Genomic DNA, 23,037 nt, shown 5'->3' with positions numbered 1-23,037 from the left:
GTTATTGGCAGACAGCTTTGGAACTCGCATTGTTATTGGTCTATTAGCACATTTTGTAACTAGATTCGATGTAGAATTTTCAACGCAACGTCAACGTATACATAGTTCTGATGATCATTAGATTGATGCAACAACCTGTTAGTCAGGTTAAGTAATTTTATTTCAGTTTAAGTTTTACCCCAATTTCAATCTTTACAGCGTTGGTTGAAATTAGATGAAACCAGTACTGATTGATGACTTTTAGCAAATCCAAATATGTGTTTCCAACATAGATTCCACATCACATTAGGGTGACTAACGACTTTGAAACAACGTTGATTCGACTAGTGTGACCCCAGTGGGGTGGTTCAAACAGGAAATTAATTGATCATAAATTAAATAAAATGGTTCTGCATTGGACATGATGACCAAAAATAAAAGGATCTTTTCACAGCCAATGTCATGCTTTTTGGGGGAATTTTTGGTTTCCCAAAATGTCATATTTTAGTAATAGAATAACAAGACATTTTCCATTCAACCAGAAAATCTGTCAAAATGGACTTCAATTAAATTGTAATGTGTTTCACAAATAGCAACAAAAGACTAAACTACAAAAGCATGACATCATTGCCCCTTTGTTGGAAGCATGCTTTTCTCAGAACATGAGCAAGTTCCGGAACAAAAGCAAGTTCCATTAACCTAATGATGATCGGTCACCACTCTGACATAAACAAACCACTAAGGGGTGATATAACAGTGATATAAAAGGACATGCACATGAGTCACAGTCACAATACACATAACAACAATTCTGGACTGCAATTCCACTTTTTAGATGGCATCTGAAAACAACCTGGTTGAGCACATTGAATCACTAAAACATTGGGGAAATTACTTTAGGACACAATGAACATTACCAGAAATGTCTGTGGACAGAAACATGGACATGTATGTACATTGCGTGCTTGTAACATCATGTAGCATGACAGTGAGGGATGTGACACATTAGGAAGAGCTACACTGTGACTGTTTACATGTTGTTCTATCATGTATTAATGAATAAATGGAGTGTGTCCTTTTACGTTTTAGACCATTCTTTGCTGTGAAAAGACGATATTAACGAATGAGAGTGCTTTCCTTTGCATGTATACTGTTCACTGCACAAACACATTGTTGCCAATATTATGGAAGTGTACATTCTAGAGTCTAAGAAACAATTTAATACCAATTTATTTTGAACCCAACTGGTGCAACTCTTGATGACTCTGACGTTAGAAACAGATTGTACTTACAGTGCCTTCAGAAAATATTCACACCCCTTGTCTTTTCAACATTTTGTTGTGTTACAGCCTGAATAAAATTGATTAAGTGTATATATTTTTTGTCATACCCAGTCACTACAAAGATACAGACATCCTTCCTAACTCAGACGCCGGAGAGGAAGGAAACCGCTCAGGGATTTCCCCATGAGGCCAATGGTGACTTTAAAACAATTACAGAGTTTAATGATTGTGATAGGAGAAAACTGAGGATGGATCAACAACATTGTACTTACTCCACAATACTAACATACTGTAATTGACAGAGTGAAAAGAAGGAAACCTGTACAGAATAAAAAATATTCCAAAACATGCATCCTGTTTCCAACAAGGCATACTGCAAAAATTTGGCAAAGCAATTCACTTTTTGTCTTGAATACAAAGTGTTATTTTTGTGGCAAATCCATTACCACACATTACTGAGTACCACTCTCCATATTTTCAAGCATAGTGGTGGCTGCATCATGTTATGGGTATGCTTGTAATCATTAAGAACTGGGGAGTTTTTCAGGATAAAAAAAAGGAATGGGGGTAAGGACAGGCAAAATCCTAGAGGAAAATCTGGTTTGGTCAGCTTTTCATCAGACACTGGGAGATCAATTCACCTTTCAGCAGGACAATAACCTAAAACACAAGGCCAAATCTACACTGGAGTTGAGTGGTTGAGTTACAGTAGTGATTTAAATCTGCTTGAAAATCTATGGCAAGATCTGAAAATGGTTGTCCAGCTATGACCAACAACCAATTTGACAGAGCTTGAAGAATTTTGAAAATAATAATGGGAAAATGTTGCACAATCCAGGTGTCGAAAGCTCTTAGAGACTTATCCAGAAGGACTCACATCTGTAATCGCTGCCAAAGATGATTCTAACATGTATTGACTCAGGCGGTTGAATACTTTTCCAAAAATATATTATTGTTTTATTTTTCATAATTTGTTTTGACAAATGCTAGAAATGTTCTTCCACTTTGACATGACAGAGTATTTTAATTCCACTTCTTAACTTAACAAAATGTTTGAAAAAATCAAGGGTTGTGAATAATTTCTCAAGGCACTGTATACTTGTCACTATTGTGGGCTAAGCTATGGTCATATTACAGAATTTCAAAAGTGTCAAAAACTGTTTGTCAAAACAGTTTGGACTGGGACCAAAATGAAAACTGAGACATCTTCCAGTTTATGATCAAATTAGACCCAAACACTTGTTTGGATATCACATGGGAAGAGCACTTTGAGAGACTGTATAGACGTTTATTTCTCAGACTCTTCAACAGTTAGAGAGGCTCCTGGTTACTGTGATAGAGAACTCTGTGATTCAGCCAGGGCCCTTTAGCTCAAGAAATTTGAATCTTATACGCAGCAGGGGGCCTGCTATGAGTAATATTGTTGATCACAGATGGCAGCAGGGGGGAAAGCACCAGCAAGTAGTGGAAGCTTACTATTTCAGCATTAGACTGTTATGACTGTTTTTTTATATCATATTATTTGGATAGTCCATCTGTAGATGCTATATATATATACACTGCTCAAAAAAATAAAGGGAACACTTAAACAACACAATGTAACTCCAAGTCAATCACACTTCTGTGAAATCAAACTGTCCACTTAGGAAGCAACACTGATTGACAATAAATTTCACATGCTGTTGTGCAAATGGAATAGACAAAAGGTGGAAATTATAGGCAATTAGCAAGACACCCCCAAAAAAGGAGTGATTCTGCAGGTGGTGACCACAGACCACTTCTCAGTTCCTATGCTTCCTGGCTGATGTTTTGGTCACTTTTGAATGCTGGCGGTGCTCTCACTCTAGTGGTAGCATGAGACGGAGTCTACAACCCACACAAGTGGCTCAGGTAGTGCAGTTCATCCAGGCACATTTGTGGCCTGCTGGAGGTCATTTTGCAGGGCTCTGGCAGTGCACCTCCTTGCACAAAGGCGGAGGTAGCGGTCCTGCTGCTGGGTTGTTGCCCTCCTACGGCCTCCTTCACGTCTCCTGATGTACTGGCCTGTCTCCTGGTAGCGCCTCCATGCTCTGGACACTACGCTGACAGACACAGCAAACCTTTTTGCCACAGCTCGCATTGATGTGCCATCCTGGATGAACTGCACTACCTGAGCCACTTGTGTGGTTTGTAGACTCCGTCTCATGCTACCACTACCACATTGATAAAATGCCTGCCCATACGACAACCCCACCGCCACCATGGGGCAATCTGTTCACAATGTTGACATCAGCAAACCGTTCGCCCACAGATGCTATACACATGGTCTGGTGTTGTGAGGCCGGTTGGACGTACTGCCCAAATCTTTATAAAGACGTTGGAGTGGCTTATGGTAGAGGAATGAACATTACATTTTCTGGCAACAGCTCTGGTGGACATTCCTGCAGTCAACATACCAATTGCACGCTCCGTCAAAACTTGAGACATTTGTGGCATTGTGTTGTTTGACAAAATTGTCCCCAGCACAAGGTGCACCTGTGTTATGATCATGCTGTTTAATCAGCTTCATGATATGCCACACCTGTCAGGTGGATGGACCAGCAGATGCATAAATAAAAGAGAGAGAGACAGATAGATAGAGAGAAAGAGAGCGAGAGAGAGAGAAGCATTTATGTAATTTGGACCTCTAGGTGTGCAGTAGTAGGTCCAAATCCCTCTACTGAATTTCATGTCAGATAAAGAGCGGAGAGTGCTCTCCTCCTCTCAATCATCTCCCAGGGTTCCGTAGTAAGCTGAGCCTTTCCAGCCAACGCTCTACAGGAGTGAGGCACTGATGATAGCAGGGTGGAAACCAGCCTTAAAGGCACAACACGACATTCGTTTTTCAGCCAAATGACAGCCCCGCCACTTGGTTTGCTACTGTATAAAGCTGAGGATTGAGGCTGGAGAAAGGTAACAACTCTCAAATGTATATATAGAGTTATGTATGCAAGGACTGACAGCCCAAGACAACATTATAGTTTTAAAGTGTCAGAGTTTCATATTTCTAAGTTATACTAGTTACAAATCAACCTTAAATTTTGGCATTATGATGCCGTAAACATGGGACATTTTAAGTTATATTTTTCAATGATCAATAGGTATATCAAGAATAGGTTCCCAGATCACAGATTTCCCTTTTACGACTCATACTGTCCATTACGAGACCCCACGAGTAGGACCCTGTGTTTTGGTTAATCATGTCACATGACCTGGATTTAAACCTTTATTTTAAGCCTTTTCCAGAAATTAGAATTAGATCAAAAATGAAAGCAATTGTCGTCTGAGGATGGTGCTGAAACGGGACAGTTTGATGAAAAGGCTTTAAATAAAGGTTGAAATTCAGGTCATGTCACATGATTAACCAAAACACAGGGCCCTATTTTTGAGGTCTGAATACTCATCATGCCACTCTGGATTCCTGACAAGCTTTCCACTGGGCACAAACTGGTTGAATCAATGTTGTTTCAACGTCATTTGTCAACGTATTGTGACGTGGAATCTACATGGAAAATACATTGGACTTGAAAAAAGTAATCTATCAACTGTCAACTGTTGTTTTGAGGGTTGAAATTTCAACCACATAATTGTCATCATGGTAATCAAATGTCAACATAGAACAACCTTGTATAAAATACGTTGAATTAGTATCTTTAAAACAACATTAGATCTTCAACATTATATCCACTTTCAGAAAAAAGCAATAGGCTGGGCAGCACCTCCAACTAGAGAATTGATTTATCTCAGCTACCCTTTAGTCTTCCATCCAGGGTTTAACCAAGCCAAGCCCTGGTTAGCTATGATATTTGTCACTGACTATTCCCATTGTGTTATCTTGAGAATGATTGTTGAGAGATCTCCACTCAATGATGCTATTTAGGCCTAAATAGCATTTGCAAAGTCATCAACAGCTATTGTTTCAATTCAACCCAGAATTAAACTAAAAATAAACCAGTGGGGGCTGCTGAGGAGAAGACAGTTCATAATAATGGCTGGAATTTAGTGTAATGGCTGGAATGGTATCAAACACGTGTTTGCTACCACTCCATTCACTCCATTCCAGACATTATTATAAGCCATCCTCCCCTCAGCAGCCCCCATTGAAATAGACAATACGATAAGCCTAGGGTTTCAAGCTCTGGTTGATGTCAAATGTAATGATATTTAGTGATATTGAATTGGGCTTGGTTGTCAATGCAACCAAATATCAACATTTGAAGGAGATGTTTCTTCTGCTTGGATAGTTAAAGAATACGACAAAATCAAATCCAACTTTATTTAAAGTGCATTTCAAGTTTGATTTGATTTAGTCATATTATTTAACTTAGATGTTTGGTTGAGATGGAGACATGAATCCAACATTTGAATGATTAATTTGAAGACAAACTGGAATTAAACCCAGACTAAGTCAGTTGATATATCTCTTCAAATGTTGAAATTTGGTTGCATTGACAACCAAACACAATTCAAAATGTATTTTGTATTACAGTAAATAGCCTAAAGTTAAGGCTATCTTACAAACTAATGTAACATTGAACCTTAAAATGAGTAACACATCTATGGCCACAATTTCAGTTGTGTAAAGTAACTAAATAAAAATACTTTTAAGTACTACTTAAATCATTTTTGGTGGGGTATCTGTACTTTGCTTTACTATTTATATTTTTGACAACTTTTACTTTTACTCCACTACATTCCGAAATAAAATAATGTACTTTATGCTTACATAAATTTTCCCTGACACCCAAAAGTACTCATTACATTTCAAATGCTCAGACAGGACAGCAATATGGTTCAATTCTTCCACCTATCAACATAGTGCATTGTCTTCCCTACTGCTTCTGATCTGGAGGACTCATTAAACACAAATACTGCATTTGAAAATGATGTCTGAGTGTTGGAGTGTTATGTCATGAGTGTGCACCTGGCTATCTGTAATTTTAAAAACAAGAAAATTGTGCCGTCTGGTTAGCTTAATATAAGGAATTTAATGTATAGCATTTATTTGTACTTTTACTCAAGTATGACAATTGAGTAATTTTTAAGACTTTAAGACTTTTACTCGAGTAGAATTCTACTGGCTGACTTTCACTTTTACTTGAGCCATTTTACATTAAGGTTTCTTTATTTTCATTCAAATGACTACTTTTTCCACCACTGCACATTTTGAGGTTACTGTAACAAGATAGCATGCATAGGTTGTCTCAGGTATGTGGAGATCTTGACAATTGCTGTAATAATCTGTGCAGAATCTCGAATGGCATAGATCACTTTCACCATGTAATTTTAATGTAACTTCAACTGCGATCCAGGCTATTTGGTTCTGCTATTAGATGAAGCACAGTGATAACACATTCATCTGACATTGTATTCCCATTTGAACTTTGCTGTGCTTTTAAATGGTTGAAAGCGCAGTGATAGACTTGGGTGACAACGAAACCAAAAATCAGACATTGTTTTTCTATTGGGAGTCCTTTGTTGTTCTTTTAGATGGTTGATAGCATATTGATAACACATCTTTTTGAGTGGCTGTTTGAATCTCATTGATCGTCTCAACCAAATATTACAGATATACCCATCTTGAAATGACATGGTGTGCCCAGTGGGTTCCCACTAACCATCATCGTACATGCATTATGCAAGACTAGCTCTCTGATATTGATTTTTACGCTGGCATGTGTGCTTTTATAGAGATTAATACATAATGGTGGTGGAAATACTGATAAATGAATATAGAAGGGAGATGAGCCTGTTTTAGTCTTGTGTCTGTGTAGAATAACCAAGGTTCAGGAATATGTATTTATGTTGTACTATTCCTCCTTATGTTACATATATTGTAACGGCTGTCCTCGCTGACAGAAGGAGAGGACCAAAACGCAGAGTGGTTAGTGTTCATTATTTAATGAAAGTAAAACAGAACACTTCAAGATACAAAATAACAAACGTAACCAAACCGAAAACAGTCCCGTGTGGCACGAACACTGACACGAGATACAAACACCCACAAAAACACACGTGAAACCCCGGCTGCCTAAGTATGATTCTCAATCAGGGACAACGATAGACAGCTGCCTCTGATTGAGAATCATACCAGGCCGAACACACAAAACCCCAACATAGAAAACAACACATAGACAACCCATCCAACTCACGCCCTGACCATACTAAATAAATACAAAACAAGAGAAAACAGGTCAGGAACGTGACACATATATACAATTAGTAAAGTCATACGGTAGATCGGGGGTTTTACATTTTTACCCTGTGAGGTCCGGAGCCTGCTGGTTTTCAGTTCTACCTGATAGTTAACCGCAATCAGTCCTTGATTAGAGGGGAACAATTAAAAAACACAGTGGAACTGGCTTCATTGGTACAGAGATTGAGGGCTGTAGATGATCAGTGTATATTCCATACAGAGACAACTATTTGGTCATCAAAAATAGAATGATAAAGTATAACAGAGTAATGCATTCGTTCACTTATCAAGGTTCAATCAAATGTGTTATGCTGATGAAGGAGGACCCAAAAGCGACGTAAAAGAAACAGAGTCTTTATTCCAGTTTTAAACAAACAATGATTCTCCTGGATATTATCAAAGGTAAATCCAAAACAGGAAACTGAAAACCTCTCGTCAGTAGAGAGGAACGACTGGAGACGCGACCACAGACTGCAGGTCGCTTCAGGAAGGCACAGACCGTAGCTGACATAGACACCTGCTCACACGCAGCATCTGACAAAGGCAAAAACACGACAGGGCGGAACAAGGACACAGAGCAGCAAACCTCAAACAAGAATCCGACAAGGACAGAAGCGGAAAACAGAGGGAGAAATAGGGACTCTAATCAGAGGGCAAAATAGGGGACAGGTGTGAAAGAGTAAATGAGGTCGTTAGGAGAATGAGAAACAGCTGGGAGCAGGAACGGAACGATAGAGAGAGAGAGCGGGAGAGGGAGAGAGGGAGGAGGAGAGAGAGGGATAGAAAGAGGGAAAGAACCTAATAAGACCAGCAGAGGGAAGCACAGGGACAAGACATGATGATCAAAGACAAAACATGACAAAATGTATGAGCAGATGGAAGGTATGTGTATCCTGTCCTTTAGAAAAGTCTCCTTTCTTTATTCAGCTTGAAAATCTCTCCCATATTGGCAAAAAAGTGATGTGCCTTCTAATATGGGATTAGAATGGAAATGTCTAGCATGTCTTTCACTGTCATGTGGTGTCTCCATAGAATTCAATGCCTTCGGAAAGTATTCAGACCCCTTGACTTTTTCCACGTTTGTTAGGTTACAGCCTTATTACAAAATTGATTAAATTGTTATTTTCCCCCTCATCAATCTACACATAACACTCCATAATGACAAAGCAAAAACAGTAAAAAAAAAAAAAAAAAAAGTAATATTACATTTACATAACTATTCAAACCCTTTACCCTGTACTTTGTTTGAAGCACCTTTGGCCTCGAGTCTTCTTGGCTATGGCGCTATAAGCTTGGCACACCTGTATTTTGTGAGTTTCTCCCATTCTTCTCCCATTCTTCTCTGTCAGGTTGGATGGGGAGCTTCACCTCACAGCTATTTTCAGGTCTCTCCAGAGATGTTCGAAGTCCGGGTTCTGGCTGGGCCACTCAAGGACATTCACAGACTTGTCACGAAGCCAATCCTGTGTTGTCTTGGCAGTGTGCTTAGGGTCGTTGTCCTGTTGGAAGCTGAACCTTTGGCGCAGTCTGAGGTCCTGAGAGTTCCGGAGCAGGTTTTCATCAAGGGATCTCTCTGTACTTTGCTCCGTTCATCCTTCCCTCAATCCTGACTACTCTCCCAGTCCCTGCAGCTGAAAAACATCCCCACAGCATGATGCTGCCACCACCATGCTTCACCGTAGGGATGTCACCAGGTTTCCACCAGACGTGACGCTTGGTATTCAGGCCAAAGAGTTCAATCTTAGTTTCATCAGACCAGAGTATTTTGTTTCTCATGGTCTGAGAGTCCTTTAGGTACCTTTTGGCAAACTCCAAGCAGGCTGTTTTTTATTTAAATTGTATTTATTGTTTATTTAACTAGGCAAGTCAGTTAAGAACAAATTATTATTTTACAATGACAGCCTACCCAAGGCCAAACCTTCCCCAAACCCGGACGACGCTGGGCCAATTGTGCGCCGCCCTATGGGACTCCCGATCACGGCCGGTTGTGATACAGCCCGGGATTGAACCAGGGTCTGTAGCAACGCCTCTACCACAGTGCCTTACACTGCTGCGCCACTCCGGAGCCTGTCATGTGCCTTTTACTAAGGAGTGGCTTCCGTCTGGCCACTCTACCATAAAAGCATGACTGGTGTAGGGTTGCAGAGATGGTTGTCCTTCTGGAAGGTTCTCCCATCGCCATAGAGGAACTCTGAAGCTCTGTCAGAGTGAACAGCGGGTTCTTGGTCACCTCCTTGACCAAGGCACTTCTCCCACGATTGTTCAGTTTGGCCGGGCGGCAAGCTCTAGGAAGTCTTGGTGGTTCCAAACCTCTTCCATTTAAAAATGATGGAGGCCACGGTGTTCTTGGGGACCTTCAATGCTGCAGACATTTTTGGTACCCTTCCCCAGGTCTGTGCCTCAACACGATCCTGTCTCAGAGCTCTACGAACAAGTCCTTCAATCTCATGGCTTGTTTTTTTGCTCTGACATGCACTGTGAACTGTGGGACCTTATATAGACAGGTGTGTGCCTTTCCAAATCATGTCCAATCAATTGAATTTAACCCAGGTGGTTTCCAATCAAGTTGCAGAAACATCTCAAGGATGATCAATGGAAACATGAGCTCAATTTCTAGTCTCATAGCAGAGGGTCTGAATACTTGTGTAAATAAGGTATTTCTGTTTTTAAGGTTTTATACATTTGCTAACATTATGGGGTATTGTGTGTAGATTGATGAGTATTTTTTATTTATTTAATCCATTTTAGAATAAGGCTGTAATGTAAAAAAATGTGGAAACAGTCAAGGGGTCTGAATATTTTCTGAATGCGCCGTAGATACATATCTCTATGTGGCTGTCATTGTTACGGTAGTTGAAGATTATTCATTTTCCAACGATTTTCAACACTTTTACTCATCAATGTTAATGATTAAGATATTGCTCCACAGTAATTTCAGCGATTAGGGAAGTCATTATTTTATTGAACTGGCAACTTTTTGCGAGATGCTCAGGATTATTTCTACACCCATCCACAGCATCATGTTCTCATGGGCATTGTGCTTTGAACTAGCACAGAACACATTCATCAATTGTAATGTGAGAAACCAAACTACCTAGGCCTAATTGTTTACTCGTCATCGACTGCATGATAAACAGACATGAAGGGTCTAATGGTGTCCTATTGCATCGAATCACATCGTTATTTTCTTTCATAATGAATGGGTCCTTCATCCCACAGGCAATCTACTGTAGTAACACACAAATACACACACATACACTCTGCCGTCTAAATGCAAATTTACTATTCCATTTCTGGCAACAATCCTCATGAAATTTTGCCAAACAGAGTCCCCCCCCCCCCCCCCCCCCCACACACACAAACACACACTACTAGACAATCCCTGCACCCTCTCTGAACTCCAATTCAACCAGGCAGGGCCCTTTGAACTGCCCAGAGAGATCAGTGATGAACACAGTCATTTTTCCTCTGAACAGGACGTTTTACCAGGAAACCCTCAATGAATAGGAAAGAACCAATAGAAATCCTATAATTCTGTGAAAGAACCCCCACTAACTGTACAGGCAGGCAGATGGAATCGTTTGTTTGAGTTTATTTTATTTTTACAGGGACAGTGCACATTAATCAACGTTTCAGTAAAAGTGCCGGTTTTAGCCAGCCGGCTAATTTTCAACCGCAGTCCCTGGGTTGTACTTCGTACTTCTCTTCTCCAGCTATGCTCGGCTGCTACTCTCATGGGCTGCATCTTTTGCCACATTATTGTTTTGAACGTTCTTTAGGTGACTGAGCGAACATGTTAATGTTTCATCCAACATGTGTACCTTTCTCGAAGATGGATGGGGAAAGACCTTGTACATCCACTGCAAAGTCTACATAGTCTACTGCACTGAGTTAAATCCATTCCAGGCATTTCTTGAACACATCTGTTAATGCCATACCATTAGAATTAATTCATTATATTTCTATGCCATGCCCTTCTGTTGAATGTGTTCATGCATCAGAGTATCAGATGGTATCAGATGATATGAATGTCAGCAGGGATACAGGGATGCATACTTAAGCAATAAGGCACAAGGGGGTGTGGTATATGGCTAATATAGGGCTGTTCTTAGCACGACGCAACGCGGAGTGCCTGGATACAGCCCTTAGCTGTGGTATATTGGTCATATACCACAGCCAATCATCATTCAGGGCTCAAACCGCCCAGTTTATAAAATACTTTGTTTGAGTTGAGATGACATCTCCAGCTACATTGACGATACAGGGAAGCTGATCAAGTATAGCTCTAGACCTACTGAATAGAGCCCTCTAGTGACAATAGTTTGTTTCAGTGGTGTTTGTATATACCACACTGCATCAGTCATATGATGCATTGTCACCTAGAGGGCTCTATTGAGTACGTCTAGACTAGAGCAATACTCTATCAGCTTTGGCTAATATAGCTGGAGATGTACACTTGTCATCTCAACATTCGTAGCCCATCAGATTGTTTGACATCTTGTTTCAAAGCGGTTTTCTGTCATACTCTACACTTCAGGGAATGTCAACTCCTGTCAGCTCTTTGTAATAACATCCTCTCAGAACTGATAGCCCATTCAAAATATCATATAGGGCATAAGCAATGGCCTGTTATAAAACCACATAGATAGCGATAGTTTCCCAGGGTTGCTATATTGTAGCCTGTATCATTGATTCATATCATTCTAATCATTCCATTAGGCTTATACCTTGGTAATGAATGATCTATTCCAACTACTATTATCCATGCCACGTTCCTACTGGGATTTGGCAAATTCAAGAGTGCCTAGTTATAGGCTATAGGTAGGCTACAGTATATTATCAAGTCTTTATTGACATCTTGTGGACAAAATACCTTAGTACATTGTGTTTTGAGCATGGTGGGACAGATCACGGGTTCTCTAATCTATCCCTTTTGTGATAGAACATACATCAGGGACCCCCTCATAATCAGAACACAACTTGAGTTAGATAAAAAATAGCATACAAGGAGTTTTACTATGACTTCGGCAGTGAATGGCCGGACGAACCAAGTCTCTGATTACTGCGTTGTAGGAAAAGAGCTTTTAAGAAAGCCATTTCTCTGTACTTGTGCACATGACAATAAAACTTGAAACTTGAAACTTCTGGCTCTGGGAATGCCTTCCGTTTGGCATCGGAGAGAACATTTTTGCAGTTTTCAAGCTAATTTCCTACAATTCTACACATTTTGTCATGGGGCAGAAGTATTTTTTGTTGTTGTTGCAGCTTTAAAGCTAATATCCTGCAATTCTACAAATGTTTCCATGAGGCAAAGAGAAAACTTTTACGTTTTAAATCTTCAATTACAGTGCATTTATGTATTCATACCTTTTCCTATGAAACTCTAAATTGTGCTCAGGGGCATCCTGTTTCCATTGCTCATCCTTGATTGGAGCCCACCTGTGGTAAATTCAATTTATTGGACATGATTTGGAAAGGCACACACCTGTCTATATAAGGTCCCACAGTTCACAGTGCATGTCAGAGCAAAAACCAAGCCATGAGGTTGAATGACTTGTCTGTAGCTCTCCGAGACAGGATTGTGTCGAGGCACAGATCTGAAGAAGGGTACCAAAACATTTCTGCAGCATTGAAGGTCCCCAAGAACACAGTGGCCTCCATCATTCAAAAATGGAAGAAGTTTGGATCCACCAAGACTCTTCCTAGAGCTGGCCGTCTGGCCAAACTGAGCAATCGTGGGAGAAGGGCTTGGTCAGGGAGGTGACCAAGAACACGATGGTCACTCTGACAGAGCTCTAAAGTTCCTCTGTGGAGATGGGAGAACCTTCTACAAGCACAACTATCTCTGCAGCACTCTACCAACCAGGCCTTTATGTTAGAGTGGCCAGACAGAAGCCACTCCTCAGTAAAAGGCACATGACAGCCCTATTGGAGTTTGCCAAAAGGCACATAAAGACTCTGACCATGAGAAACAAGATTCTTTGCTCTGATGAAACCAAGATTTTACTTGGAGAAAACCTGGCACCATCCCTACGGTGTAGCATGATGGTGGCAGCATCATATCGTGGGGATGTTTTTCAGCGGCAGGGACTGCGAGACTAGTCAGGATCGAGGGAAAGATGAACGGAGCAAAGTACAGAGAGATCCTTGATGAAAACCTGCTCCAGAGCGCTCAGGACCTCAAACTGGTGTGACGATTCACCTTCCAATGGGACAACAACCCTAAGCACACAGCCAAGACAACACAGGATTGGCTTCGTGACAAGTCTGTGAATGTCCTTGAGTGGCCCAGCCAGAGCCCAGACTTGAATCCGATCGAACATCTCTGGAAAGACCTGAAAATAGCTGTGCAGCAACACTTCCCATCCAACCTGACAGAACTTGAGAGGATCTGCAGAGAAGAATGGGAGAATCTCCCCAAATACAGGTGTGCCAAGCTTATAGCGTCATACCGAAGAAGACGCGTGGCTGTAATCGCTGCCAACAATGCTTTACTTATGTAAATGTTATATTTCTGTTTTTTTATTTGTAATACATTTGCTAAACTTTCTAAAACCCTGTTTTTGTTTTGTCATTATGGGGTATTGATGAGGGGGGGGAAACAATTTAATGAATTTTAAATGTGGCTGTAACATAACAAGATGTGGAAAAAGTCAAGTGGTCTGAATACTATCCGAATGCACTGTGTATGTGTGTGTGTGTGTGTATATATATATATATATATATATATATATATATATATATATATATATATATATATATATATATAATTGGTGGAGTACTGTGGATACCAATTTCCCAGACCCATCTCGCCAAGGGTTAAGAACATACATTTTATATTCATAATATTACATTGTATTATACTACAACACGGATCCCTTGGCAAAAAAATCGTTTAATCTGTTAGTAATATTCATTAATAAATATATATATATATTGAGATCTGACCGCAAACCTCCTGCAGTAAACCTCATCCGACCCCCTTTGAGAATCCCTGTGATAGATGACATGTACAATAAACAGTAAAAAAAAAAAAAAAACACTGATATTAGACTATTTTGTTGTTGTTGATTATTAGATTATTCGATCAATATTTATGGTTTAAAGTACACGTATCCACGAGATGGCGCTTGGAAATCCCTTTTCAAAAATCCCTCTCTGAGTTTGACCTATCTTGACAATGATAATTTCCTGTTAGAAAAATGAGAAAGGGGCTGGGTTGAGCCAGAGGGCTGAACCATGATCCTGTATTGTGTGCGTGTAGAGGCGAAACATTCTGAAGCGGGATCTGGTGAAGGGATTATTACTGGTGTTACGTTGGAAAATAAACCATTCGAAGGACGTCATGCAGTGTACGGGACTGGTACACCTAATTTAAATCATTACGGATGTCGAATAGGGAAACGGGTGAGGAAAAATATATGTAATATAACCGAAAACGAATAACGAAAGTGTACTTTTTGCAGCTCATTAGCCCCTGAGCAGGTTGACAGGTCGACCAACTCAGGTGAGCCCTTTGCTCCGAACTATGATTCAATCGATCGAAATCTTTCCTCAGCCGCTGTTGTTGCAACATTTTGACAGTGGTAACATTGCAACGTTTCTCAGCGTGTTTGTATTACATTGTATGTGAGTGTGATATGTTTGTCTGTCGCTTATTCTCTTTTCTGTGTAGAGTGGAAATGAGAAGAGCGGCGGCGGAAAAGAGTGGCGCTCAAGGAAAGGAGCCTGGAAAGACAACTTCCACAGGACCAACAACAGCCAGGGAAAATGGACCGAATTTACCAACGACACCGATCTCTCCAGTCAGCCCCACGACACCAATAATAGCCCCGGTGGATCTGAAAGATGAGCCACAGTCTCCCGTCACAGATGCCACTCAGATGTTGATAAAATGTGCCAAGTCCTTCATCGTTATTTTCCCAATTTATGTGTTGGGATATTTTGATTTCAGTTTCAGTTGGGTTTTAATAGGGCTTACCATCTTTTTCTGGTGGAGAAGACATCAAGGCCATAAAAACAACAGACTGACCCGTTCCCTGGCATTCTTGGAGCATGAAGAAAAAACTGTCAAACAAAGTTTGGCGACCTCTGAGTTGCCACCATGGGTAAGAATGACATTGTTTTGTTTTATTGAGTTAAAGATTTAAACGGTTCTAACACGCCTACCTTATTCCTGGTTAGTTTTAACAGATGATTAGGGTTGTGAATGTTATTTTCCCCACAGCTCAACTGTCAGTTAAATAATCAGTTGCACAGTATCTTTAGTGTTGACAGGATATTGTCATACAAAGGTTCTGGGGGGAGTCATCCGCAATGTTCCCTATAATTTTGTTCAGGAATGAGCAAATTTGAAAGTTGTGAAAATGGTGGTGTTCGATGCAAGAAACCACTTTACAAAATAAAATGCATTATTATTATTCCCATACCATTATTACAGAAAATCGGACAAATTATGCTACACTCTGGCTATTTAGGCTTGAATAAACTCTCAAAATACAACGCTGCCCCTTTAAGACAAAAAAAAACTGATTACCTGACTTGCTTTTCAAAGATGTCTTGAAATGTACATGTTTTGTGCTCTTGTAGGAAGCAATTACTCCCCTATTGCTGACTACAAATGATCTATAACTGGATATTAACTAAATGTGCACACGTGGCTACATGCAGCTCTCGCTTTGATCTCAAAACAAGCACATCTACTCACACCACAGCTGTAAACACAGTCCATTTCAGAGTAAATGGCACAGATCCATATATGACAATGGTCTATTTGCATATAGGCCTACTGTAGCTCTTTTTTAAGTGTTTTATTTGATTTATTTCACCTTTATTTAACCAGGTAGGCCAGTTGAGAACAAGTTCTCATTTACAACTGCGACCTGGCCAAGATAAAGCAAAGCAGTGCGACACAAACAACACCACAGAGTTACACATGGAATAAACAAGCGTACAGTCAATAACACAATAGAAAAAAAGTCTATATACAGTGTGTGAAAATGGTGTGAGAAGGTAAGGCAATAAATAGGCTATAGTAGCGAAGTAATTACAATTTAGCAAATTAACACTGGAGTGATAGATGTGCAGATGATGTGCAAGTAGAAATACTGGTGTGCAAAAGAGCAGAAAAGTAAATAAAAACAATATGGGGATGAGGTAGGTAGATTGGATGGGCTATTTACAGATGGGCTATTTACAGCTGCATCGATCGGTTAGCTGCTCAGATAGCTGATGTTTAAAGGTAGTGAGGGAAATATAAGTCTCCAACTTCAGCGATTTTTGTAATCGTTCCAGTCATTGGCAGCAGAGAACTGGAAGGAAAGGTGGCCAAATGAGATGTTGGCTTTGGGGATGACCAGTAAGCTATACCTGCTGGAGCGCATGCTAAGGGTGGGTGTTGTTATCGTGACCAGTGAGCTGAGATAAGGTGGAGCTTTACCTAGCAAAGACTTATAGATGACCTGGAGCCAGTGGGTCTGGCGACAAATATGTAGCGAGGGCCAGCCGACGAGAGCATACAGGTCGCCGTGGTGGGTGGTATATGGGGCTTTGGTGACAAAACGGATGGCACTGTGATAGACTGCATCCAGTTTGCTAAGTAGAGTGTTGGAGGATATTTTGTAAATGACATCGCCGAAGTCGAGGATCAGTAGGATAGTCAGTTTTACGAGGGTATGTTTGGCGGCGTGAGTGAAAGAGGCTTTGCTGCGAAACAGGAAGCCGATTCTAGATTTAATTTTGGATTGGAGATGTTTATTATGAGTCTGGAAGGAGAGTTTACAGTCTAGCCAGGCACCTAGGTATTTGTAGTTGTCCACATATTCTAAGTCAGAACCGTCCAGAGTAGAGGTCGACCGATTATGGTTTTTCAACGCTGATACCGATTATTGGAGGACAAAAAAAGCCGATACCGATTAATCGGCCGATTTTAATTTAAAAAAAATAAAAAAAATAATATATATATATAATAATAATATGTATTTATATATATATATATATATATATATATATATATATATATATATATATATATATATATATATATATATACATACATATACACTGCTCAAAAAAATAAAGGGAACACTTAAACAACACAATGTAACTCCAAGTCAATCACACTTCTGTGAAATCAAACTGTCCACTTAGGAAGCAACACTGATTGACAATAAATTTCACATGCTGTTGTGCAAATGGAATAGACAAAAGGTGGAAATTATAGGCAATTAGCAAGACACCCCCCAATAAAGGACTGGTTCTGCAGGTGGTGACCACAGACCACTTCTCAGTTCCTATGCTTCCTGGCTGATGTTTTGGTCACTTTTGAATGCTGGCGGTGCTCTCAATCTAGTGGTAGCATGAGACGGAGTCTACAACCCACACAAGTGGCTCAGGTAGTGCAGTTCATCCAGGATTGCACATCAATGCGAGCTGTGGCAAAAAGGTTTGCTGTGTCTGTCAGCGTAGTGTCCAGAGCATGGAGGCGCTACCAGGAGACAGGCCAGTACATCAGGAGACGTGGAGGAGGCCGTAGGAGGGCAACAACCCAGCAGCAGGACCACTACCTCCGCCTTTGTGCAAGGAGGTGCACTGCCAGAGCCCTGCACAATGACCTCCAGCAGGCCACAAATGTGCATGTGTCTGCTCAAACGGTCAGAAACAGACTCCATGAGGGTGGTATGAGGGCCCGACGTCCACAGGTGGGGGTTGTGCTTACAGCCCAACACCATGCAGGACGTTTGGCATTTGCCAGAGAACACCAAGATTGGCAAATTCGCCACTGGCGCCCTGTGCTCTTCACAGATGAAAGCAGGTTCACACTGAGCACATGAGCACATGTGACAGAGTCTGGAGACGCCGTGGAGAACGTTCTGCTGCCTGCAACATCCTCCAGCATGACCGGTTTGGCGATGGGTCAGTCATGGTGTGGGGTGGCATTTCTTTGTGGGGCCGCACAGCCCTCCATGTTTTCGCCAGAGGTAGCCTGACTGCCAATAGGTACCGAGATGAGATCCTCAGACCCCTTGTGAGACCATATGCTGACACAAGCACATTTGTGGCCTGCTGGAGGTCATTTTTCAGGGCTCTGGCAGTGCACCTCCTTGCACTAAGGCGGAGGTAGTGGTCCTGCTGCTGGGTTGTTGCCCTCCTACGGCCTCCTCCACGTCTCCTGATGTACTGGCCTGTCTCCTGGTAGCGCCTCCATGCTCTGGACACTACGCTGACAGACACAGCAAACCTTTTTGCCACAGCTCGCATTGATGTGCAATCCTGGATGAACTGCACTACCTGAGCCACTTGTGTGGGTTGTAGACTCCGTCTCATGCTACCACTAGAGTGAGAGCACCGCCAGCATTCAAAGGTGACCAAAACATCAGCCAGGAAGCATAGGAACTGAGAAGTGGTCTGTGGTCACCACCTGCAGAATCACTCCTTTTTTGGGGGTGGCTTGCTAATTGCCTATAATTTCCACCTTTTGTCTATTCCATTTGCACAACAGCGTGTGAAATTTATTGTCAATCAGTGTTGCTTCCTAAGTGGACAGTTTGATTCCACAGAAGTGTGATTGACTTGGAGTTACATTGTGTTGTTTAAGTGTTCCCTTTATTTTTTTGAGCAGTGTATATATATATATATATATATATATATATATATATATATATATATATATATATATATATATATCATACACACACACATTTTTGTAATAATGACAATTGCAACAATACTGAATGAACAATGAACACTTTTATTTTAACTTAATATAATACATAAATAAAATCAATTTAGTCTCAAATAACATGAGAACATATGTTAAAATGAACCACCAGCTTTCATGGGTCTTCAATATTCCCAGTTAAAAAGTTTTAGGTTGTAGTGCAGAAAGCAGAGCTTGTCTGCATGGTCCCCTGTCAGTCTGCTCCTCCGCGAAACACAGACCTTATTTGAAGTAGATCAAGACATTCTCTATGGAAGACATGAACGGTAAAATAACGAAGGAACCCCTTTCAAGTTCAGCCGCAAGTTATTACAGGAATTATAACGCGTTGACTATTTCTCTTTAAACCATATACCTTTGACTAATCCGGAAACTATCACCTCAAACAAAACGTTTATTCCGTTCCGTATTTTATCTAAGGGGTAGCATCCATGAGTCTGAATATTCCTGTTAAATTGCACAACCTTCAATGTTATGTCATAATTACGTAAAATTCTGGCAAATTAGTTCGCAAAGAGCCAGGCGGCCCAAACTGTTGCATATACCCTGACTCTGCGTGCAATGAACGCAAGAGACATGACACAATTTCACCTGGTTAATATTGCCTGCTAACTTGGATTTCTTTTAGCTAAATATGCAGGTTTAAAAATATACTTATGTATTGATTTTAAGAAAGGCATTGATGTTTATGGTTAAGTACACATTGGAGCAATGACAGTCATTGATTGATTGTTTTTTATAAGATAAGTTTAATGCTAGCTAGCAACTTACCTTAGCTTACTGCATTCGCGTAACAGGCAGGCTCCTCGTGGAGTGCAATGTAATCAGGTGTTAGAGCATTGGACTAGTTAACTGTAAGGTTGCAAGATTGGATCCCCCGAGCTGACAGGGTTAGAACGTTCCTAGGCCGTCATTGAAAAGAAGAATGTGTTCTTAACTGACTTGCCTAGTTAAATAAAGATTAAATAAAGGTTTAAAAAAAAAAAGGGCAAATCGGCGCCCAAAAATACCGATTTCCGATTGTTATGAAAACTTGAAATCGGCCATAATTAATCGGCCATTCCGATTAATCGGTTGACCTCTAGTCCAGGGTAGTGATGCAAGTCGGGCGGGTGGGTGCGGGCAGCTAACGGTTGAAAATCATGCATTTAGTTTTACTAGCGTTTAAGAGCAGTTGGAGGCCACGGAAGGAGTGTTGTATGGCATTGAAGCTCGTTTGGAGGTTTGTTAACACAGTAATTGTTTATGCCATACGGGTCTGTGAAGAGGAAGGGCGGAGTCTTGCTTGTCAATGCAATAGAATCCTACTCCATTGTGTAATCTGCCCACAACAAAATCTCTTGCAAATTTAGTTTTGTTTCGGTATGTTGCATTAAAAGTGATTAATATTTTGTTGTTTCGATCACAATTGTCACAGTAAAGGGAAACGTTGGTGTTACCTAACAAGGAAACATCCAGAAAATTGAGTGAAGTTCAATCTCGTCGTTATCTCCGTGGGCCGATATTTCTTCTGCGCAGCAGTCCTGGGGCTACCGCACGCATGCAGTTTAGAGGGAACATTGATCATCAGTCACCACCAGTCTCAGCTCACCTATTGCAAACTTCTGCTTATCACTGAGGACTGGTCAAGTCCACTAAGGAGACAAGTGCCCAGTAACCAATGGTATTATTTTAGGCCCAGTTCTGTTGACATGTTGTAATGATGACTGGAGATGGAGGTCCCAAATGGCACCCTATTGCCTATGTAGTGCGCTACTTTTGATCAGAGCACTATGGGCCCTGGTCAAAAGTGGTGCACTAAATAGGGAGTTAATGTGCCATTTGGAACGCATACCAGAGTATCCCTCCATTACATGATTTACGACTTCACACAGGCTCACAACAAATTAGGACCTAATCCTTGGTCTTTGGGTGAGGGCTTTCGATTATTCTGTTTGGAATTGATGCCCTTTCAGCTGCAGGGGTCGAGGCTGTTGGGTCTGTTGTTTACTTGACGGCCATCGATGTCTTTCCAATTTTCACTTTTCTATTTCTACCCTGAATGCTTGTTGTGGACAGACTGAAGTTTCCTCCTTGAGATAGTGTTTTGGTGGAGGGTGTAGTCCTGCATGTCACAGGTCTACATACTTGGCTGTTACACTGTTGGGTGCAGTCTGTTGGGTTTTGTGTAGGGCTGTCAAACAATTAAAATAATGAAGATGCAAGTAACATGACTAGCTAGCTAAAGAATGTCGTTATCAAACCAGAAAATAGCAGCTTGTGAGTATTTTAAAACGGCCTGCGACATGCGCATGAATCTGCGGCAGAACACCCCCCACACACAGTAATATTGGGCAAAACTTTAAATCATGGTCTTCAGTTATGTAGCTAAATGCGCATGCGCATTGACTGTTAACTGGGTTCCATGTTGTGTTCCGCGCTTAAAAGGGTCATGCTGATCAACACGTTCGCTTAAATGGATGAAGAAATGCTATGAAGAAATGGAGACCTGATGAAAGGCGGCAAAAAAAATGAACGCAATAAAAATGTCACGCGTTTAACGCGTTAGACAGCCCTAATTTTGTGACGTAAGATACATTTTATTTTTGTGACATGAGATAAATGGCCTTAATTCAGAGTGAGAGTGTCGAGCAGTATGATGTATTGTTACACTCACAGCCCATCTTAATTTTGCTTACTCAGACTTCAGTTGAAGGTCATAGGGAGAGTTGTTACTGTATTTCGGAGGGATCAGGGAAGGGAAAAGTCCATTCACCTGATGAGAGGTAGTTGTCTGAACATTGTGACTGATTATCATTGTTCTTGGTTGGGATATAGTTGATCCCACTTGTAAATCCACCCTAAGAATGACATTAGATCTCACTAGACCTATTTTACTATCTCTCTTCAACCTCAGATTTGCAACTTTTCTGTTTACACTAGCCTTGGATGTGGTGTAGCCCAAGCCACATTCCTGCTTCATGTGTGAGTGCAGCTATTAGCATAGTGGAAATACTAGGGCCGTGACAATATCAGTATTGCGATACTCATAAGTATCGTGGCAAGGAAACAAAACATGAAGCGTAGTTAACTTCTTTAGTAAAACAGTTATAATGTTTGAAACAAACATCCATTTGTTGTCTTCCAGAGTCACATTTATGTATTTTCCAAACTATAGCACACAATAGTTAACATACTGTAGGTTTTTAAAGGACCAAAGATTTAAGTTTCCTTCATGTTTTAATTTTTGCCTTAGCAGTATCTCAATATTTTTTCTATCTTCACAGCCCTAGTAAATACCATGGTATATAGCCAAACAAAATAAGGATAGCAATTCAAACTATACAGGAGCTTCTCATCTAAACCATATTGCATATAGTGTTACACACTTGTTTAATGCAATGATTCACAAATGTGTGGATTGTTTTAAAAGCCTTTCATTTTCAATTTGGCTTACCTAGCAAAAATGGTGTCTACTGGTATTAAGGTAATTCTTGCAGGGTGTGGGAGAGCCGTTGTCTTTACACTATCACTCTGGGGGTGTTGGTGGTATAGATGTCTACCTCCGGAGGCAGTGTGGGAGACATCTCTTAGAGCGATTTGAATCTAGATTTGTCTCTTTAAACTACACAAGTATCTCTACTGGACCTAGTTTGTGTTGTCAACAGGGCTGAAAGTAGATTTCATTTCATCCCTGTACTGTACCTTCCCAAAACAAGGTATGGGCCTAATCAAAGAATTACATATAGAATCTCTATTAATTCAATAGGATCTCAATGGGCCTAGTCATAAAGATGTGTCATTGACTTTTATGTCTTGCCTTTTATTGTGGCATAAACACAACCAGTCATGTTTTCATCTGA

The 23,037-nt window shown here is 40.7% G+C and overlaps 1 protein-coding gene across 2 annotated transcripts in view; it reads left to right on the top strand.

Annotated features, from left to right (window-relative positions):
• Positions 1-14,680: 14,680 nt before the first annotated feature.
• The window catches only part of LOC129814157 (extended synaptotagmin-2-like), a 54,290-nt gene continuing 45,933 nt past the window's right edge, over positions 14,681-23,037 (top strand). Inside the window, exons 1-2 of one of the 2 annotated variants that reach the window (XM_055867001.1) lie at positions 14,681-14,883; positions 15,152-15,584. In XM_055867001.1, the coding sequence (XP_055722976.1) occupies positions 15,159-15,584 (426 nt within the window). In that variant the 5' untranslated portion in view covers positions 14,681-14,883; positions 15,152-15,158. The other variant, XM_055867002.1, reaches the window with a different exon arrangement.

The sequence above is a fragment of the Salvelinus fontinalis genome, chromosome 17 (assembly GCF_029448725.1).
Source record: "Salvelinus fontinalis isolate EN_2023a chromosome 17, ASM2944872v1, whole genome shotgun sequence".
Classification (NCBI taxonomy): domain Eukaryota; kingdom Metazoa; phylum Chordata; class Actinopteri; order Salmoniformes; family Salmonidae; genus Salvelinus; species Salvelinus fontinalis.
Note: the sequence above shows the minus strand (reverse complement) of the source record. Positions and strands in the feature narration are given on the sequence as shown.